We start from the raw sequence: 6000 nt of genomic DNA, 5'->3' as shown, positions 1-6000 counted from the left end.
GATGGAAGGAAAAGGCAGAGGAAGTGAACATCCCCGGTGACTGTGGCCTTCAGAGGGAGCGGAGAGCCTGGGCTCCTCGAGGCCTTCAGCGGGAGCTGGCTGGGCAGGCAGGACTGGAAACGGTGAGCAAGGAAACTGCTGCTGTATTTTCCTGCTGCATGGGGACTCTGCAAATAGAGAAGATCACACTATGGAAATATCCTCTTCACTCCCCCAGCACACCAGCAAAGCTCTGAATGTGTAGGTTAACACCTAGGCTGAAAGGTGGAAATTGGATTTTCTTTCAAAACTCTGAGAGACTAAACTTCATTCCCCGTATACTTTATTTCAAGGGTTTGAAAGCATCTGAGGGCAGTCTTGCCTGAGCTGCTCTGCTTCGTTTGGAACTGCTGCTGGTACTGCTGGTAGGACAGCGTCCAGCTGCGTGCCAGCAACCTGCGGGTACACCATGTCCTGCGTGCAGGTGCATCTCATGCTCTTGTTAGGAAAACTGGAACCAGTACAGCTGATCTGTGGTCTTAGTAACGACGTGCAACATGTTTCTTTGTAACTGTTTCGATAGGCAGCAAGGGACAGCAATGCGGCTTTTTAATGCCAAAAGGCCCCATATTTCATTATGGAAAATGTCGGCTCGCGGAGAGCAACATTACACGCCATAACCCATATTTCAGTGGCCAGAATTAAGCAATGCTTTATAAAATGCAGGTTATGTTTCAGAAGACATTCTCCAGAATAGGCTAGAAAAAGTTTACTCTGAGGGGGGGGAAAGGTGAGAATCAAAGGAATATTGGGAAAAACTTGCTGAATTAAGATCAGTTCAGTAGGTCTACACATTCTAGCATTCCCGTTGTAAGAAACACACATTTGTTCAGTTTATTTACTGAGATATTTGGGAGGAAAAAAAATAATTTTCTTGCTCTTCTGCTTCTGCATTTATGGCTTATAAGTAAGTTCAGCACTACGCAGGAGTCTTTCAGCGCTGGCACTGTGAACAAGAACCCAGGAATCACACATCTTCTCAGCTACAGCAAGTACCACGTCAAGGTTTCCCTGGGATGTTGTTCTCCATGGCGGATGCTCTGGAGCAACTCTGGCTTTCTGCAAGACTGCTGTGCTTATGGCTTTAAAGAACACATTGTTTAAGGACCAGTGAAGACTGTCTAGAAAAAAGCCAATAACCATAAAGCCAAAGAGGTCATAAAGCTCCTGAAATGAAATTTTATTATACAACATGTGAGACTCCTTTTATTTTACTTTAAACCTCTTCAGCATTAGATAAAGTTTCCTCAGCTGAGACATCTGGCTGTGAAACAAATTCCAGAGGAGATCAGGTGAAACTGAATTTGGCCATCCAAAGGAAAACCTGCAGTCCTTTGCTTTACAGAAAGCCTTGCTAGAAGAACAAGGTTGCTTGCATCATTCTTCCATTTAGTCCCATCAAGCAACCAAAAACTCTCTCAATCGAAGCAAATAAATCGATAATCTTATCCTGAGAACATTTTCTTTCTTTGAAAAGGAAGCAGTGCCTAGGACTCCATGAAGGCCATCCAGGAACTTGCTGTCAATATCCATTGTACGTCGAAGGAGCTCAGGTACTCTGGCATTGGGTACGAGAAATGCAGGTAAGCTGATTAAAAGGTGCTCAGTGTAGATATATGCTGTAATGCTGCTTTAGTGATCTATGTGCTAGTTTGTAATCATGATACTATCGCTGTGTGACCACAGACAGAGCTCTTCTGTGAGACCTCGGTCACCTCCAGGTGCTTTCCCGAAGACTGGTGGGATGTGAGTTTGGTACGTGGGTTACGGAGGGGGTCTCTCACCCTTACGATGATCCTTAAATCAAAGTGACAGAAATGCAAGGCTGGAAGAGCCCCATCTTGTCCTCATGCCGTGCTGTGGCAAGGTCCAGTACAGTAGGTCCTCTTAACCCAACCTGGGGAAAAGACAGAACAGCCTCTGGAGCTGAACAGCACAGACCTCTGATGCCACAGCCCCTGCCAACACTCACATGAGGTGAAGTGCCTGGGCTCAGTATTTTCTAAGTGTTTTCACTTAAGTGTAAATACATCCTTCCCTATACCCACACACATTGCTGTTCACTCTCCTGTAGAGAAGCCTTTTAGAAAAATGAACTTGCTATTAAAATGACAGCTTGTTGGACAGCAAAGACAAATTAGTGCTAGTTGCAGAATAATTACATTGACAAATTGCTTGAGTTGTATAATGTTAACATCAGTGAAAAGCCCCAGGTCCTCGGTAAAACTGTAGCAATATGGGAAAAATGGAGAGCAAACCAGGACCCCAAAGTAAGTTTTGGAAATGTAAATAAAAGAAGAGTTCTGTGAATCGGGGTAATTACAGAATGGTGGGGAACAGGACAACTTTAAAGTCTTCTCGGGGCTGCCTTGCATCTGAGTTGCTCCTTTGACTTCAGTCTATTACTAATGTCACCAAGTAGCACTTGCAGAATTGGGAACTAAATGTGTAATTAAGAACCCCTTGAAACTAAAGAAACCATAAATTTTAACCTCCCTGGCACAGAGACTATTATTTCAAGAACAGTAACGATTAGCAGATCTCTTGTTTTTTACTTGAAGTTATAACGACAGTTCTGTGTATAGATGCCTTATATCTTTGTGTGTGCAATGGGAGACCAGCGCAAATATTCCAGCGAAGCAGTAAAACCACACTGAATTTTCCCAGCCACCTCCACATCTTGAAGGCAGAACTCGGAGGTAACTGTGACCTGCACAACTCTCCATACAGCCTTTTATTGACTTTATGGCTCACGGAGAAAACTACAACGCTGCTGAAACTGGGCTGGTTCAAAGGAAGAGCATGGGAAAGCACTGCAGTGATCTGCACTGTTTATGCAGCGAGTTTTTATAAATGTCATTCCTGGAAAATTTGAAAAATTTTCAGAGTATAAATAATTTTTCCCCCCAAAGGATTTTGAAGTGCAATGCCACACTGGAAATTAACAATGAGGTAAATGAAAGTTAGTTTGTTCAAATGACTGAGTTTATTTTCTTAGGGATGAGGTGGTACATTTTAAGTAATTTGATTCAAGTAAGGGCAAGAAACTTAGTTGTAGGTCTTCACAGCATTCAAATTAATTTCCTCTCCCTTTTGCTCTGGTTCATACAAACGTTCAAATCTACCACCAAAGTAGCGAATTCATTTCTAAAACAACCTACTGGCTCCGCAGCTAATTGTAAGTTAAAAACAAGGTGTGGTAGCAGAGTTCAGTTCAAAACCATAAAAGTACTTCATTTCCCTGAGCACTAGTATTTACCTGCAGGTTTCAAAAAAGACCCTGACCTGCACAGTTTGTAAAAACTTACTGTCCCACACTGTGAATTTTCTTCAATATTGAAAATTGGATTTAAAAAAAATCATCTGGATGGCGCTTATTTTCTGAAGTGTAAAAGGAAAACATTTATGTTTCTATAATGAGAGTATGGGAATTAAATGCTGTAATGTCAGACTAAGTAGTATTACTTTAGCTCCTGTACGGTTGAGTGATTTTACTATAATAGTTTCTCATAATAATGCGTTTTATCTGTAATACATAGGGGATAGAGAGACTGACAGAGCTGTAATCTTTCTTTCAGAAGCATGGTGTTAAATGAACAGGGGCCAAGTAAAAATATAATTCTGAAAGGAAGATAAAGATGGCCCTATATGAGACTGAAATAAGATGTGTCACCATTTCAAGTGAAAGATGTTAGCTCTGAAAATAATGCCATATATTAAGAAGAGATGTCACAGGAAGTCAACTTTGAATTTATACTGCAAGGCTGAGAATTTATTTGTTTGTGGCAAAAGGCTGCATACAATTGCGTGAGTTTTGTATAGCCCCTACTCTTGCCACTGCTATTTGCTGTTCATGCAGCGCTGTGCGTGCTGAGCATTGAACGCGTTTATGGAGACTGGGGCCCTGCCCCAAAAAACTCACCATTTACTAGACCACAGAACAAACAAACATGTTCTCCTGGTTTCACAGCTGCCTGCGTGTACATGCAAAGCTCCTCCGTGTGCACCGAGGCAAAGTAACGCTGGAACAGCTTCAGCATGGATGGCAGCTTCTGCTGGAGCTGCCAACCACTCATCAGGACACGCTGAAATTAGCACCTTCTTCCATTTCCCTCCCCAAACTCCTGAGCTGTCTTTTCCGTGACCTTTTCGGTGCATATGGTCATCAGTGAATGAAAGGCAAATATGCCGGTGCCCCTGAGCTATACTCTAACCCACCATCACTACCACGCAACGCCATCAAAATTTTAATGCTGCAATGAGATTTTATACCGCCGCCATAAGTTATCGCTAGGTTTAATGTGCTCGTATCTATTATTTTTACATCACGCCGCCCAGTCACGTCAAAACCCAGCGCTACAGCATTTCATCTTCCCCGGGCCCATGCGTTGCGGAGAACAGCCTGGGGAAACGCTGGCGATTGCGGCAGCGGTTTATAATCCGCGGGCAGGCGATGGTGGTAGGAGGAACGGCCCGGCTGCCGCCGTTGATGGAGTTCGGCTGCAGGAGAGCCTCCTTCGGCCTCACCCAGCGGCCGGCACCTCAGGAGTGAGGAGCCCCACGGCCAAGGCCTACTTGCCTCACGAGCAAAGGCCCTCGGGGCTCTTCAAGGGGAGCGCGGAGCCCTCAGCCACCGGCCTGAGGGGTGTGACCGCCATTTTCAGCCTGCCCTTCGCGGGATTTGGGGACGGCGGCGTTTATGGGGGACGAAGGCCCCACAAAGCCGGTGGCAGCGAGCAACACACGACGTCGAAGCAGTCGGCTGTCAAGGGGCTATGTTCTCTCAGAGAGGCGGGTGGGCTGCGGCCCCTTCCGCGGGGCTCGCCCCGCGGAAGGGGCCGCAGCCCACCCGCCTCTCTGAGGGACCGCGGCCCCTGTCGCCTCACCCCCCCTCCCGAAGCGACCGGGAGCCTGCGGCCCCTTTAAGACGCGGGGGCGCGCATCACGTGGTGCTCGCCGGCTGCTGGGGGGCGGTGTAGTCCCTTGACCGGGGTGGCAACGTCGGCCGGCGGGGCGAACGGCGGCGGGGAGGACTACAACTCCCAGCGGCCACCGCGGGGACGGAGGAGCTCGCCGGCCGCGCCCAGGCGGGCCTCGCAGTGCACGCCGGGAGTTGTAGTCCGCCGTTCCCCTCAACGACGCGTTGCGGAGCCGCGCGGGAACTACGCATCCCAGCGTGCCCCGCGGGGCGGGTTCCCGTCAGCGCAAGGGGGAGCCCCCCGACGTAAAGGGGGATCACTTTCCCCTTGTGTCCGCCATATTGGACGGTAACTCTGGTCAGCGGCGCTGGGGCCGAGGGAGTCCCCGTTGCCGTGACAGTCGGTGCGCTCCGCTCCTCGGCGCCCGGGGTGGCCCGTGCCCCGGCCCTGCCCGTCCCCTCCGCTCCCGGGCGCTCCCGGCGGCCCTGCGCCCCTTCCCCTCCTCCTCCTTCTCCTCCTCCTCCTCCTCCTCCCCCCCGCTCCCTCCTCCCTTGCCCGGGTGTCAGGCACGATGAGTCCGGCCGACGCCAAGCGCGGAGCCAAGCGGCGGAAGAACAAGCGGGGCGGAGGCCTCAGCAGCACCGGCGGGCCGGGACCCAGCGGCGGCGGCGGCGCCGGAGGCCTGGGCAAGGCCGGGGCGGCGGCGGGAGCGGCCCCTCTGCGGGCTGCGACCCAGGCGGCCGCCGCCTCGCCGAGCGCGGTGGGCGGCCTGCTGACAGCGCCGGCGACGGCCGCCGGCAACGGAGCCCTGGGCGGCGGCAGCGGGGCCGCGGCGGGACACGGCGAGGTGAGGGGGGGGCCAGGGCGGGCGGCGGTGACATCCCGCTGCGGCGGGCCCGGCACACACCCACCCGGGCGGGCGGCGCTGGCAGCCGGGGCGGGGGGGGGGAGCTGCCGCCGCGCCATCCGCCCTCTCCTCCTGCCCTTTTCGGCGGGTGCGGGCCCCGGGGCCTCGGCGGGGCGGGGGAAGGGAGCGCCGGGC

The 6000-nt window shown here is 51.2% G+C and overlaps 1 protein-coding gene across 4 annotated transcripts in view; it reads left to right on the top strand.

The window, feature by feature from the left end:
- Window positions 1-5267: 5267 nt before the first annotated feature.
- The window catches only part of FAM193A (family with sequence similarity 193 member A), an 85451-nt gene continuing 84718 nt past the window's right edge, over window positions 5268-6000 (top strand). For all 4 annotated transcript variants that reach the window (XM_082314923.1, XM_082314922.1, XM_082314921.1 and 1 more), the window contains exon 1: window positions 5268-5805. In XM_082314923.1, the coding sequence (XP_082171049.1) occupies window positions 5530-5805 (276 nt within the window). In that variant the 5' untranslated portion in view covers window positions 5268-5529. The remainder of the gene's footprint in view (window positions 5806-6000) is intronic.

Source organism: Platalea leucorodia (genome assembly GCF_965183815.1).
Source record: "Platalea leucorodia genome assembly, chromosome: 6".
NCBI classification, from domain to species: Eukaryota; Metazoa; Chordata; class Aves; order Pelecaniformes; family Threskiornithidae; genus Platalea; species Platalea leucorodia.
Note: the sequence above shows the minus strand (reverse complement) of the source record. Positions and strands in the feature narration are given on the sequence as shown.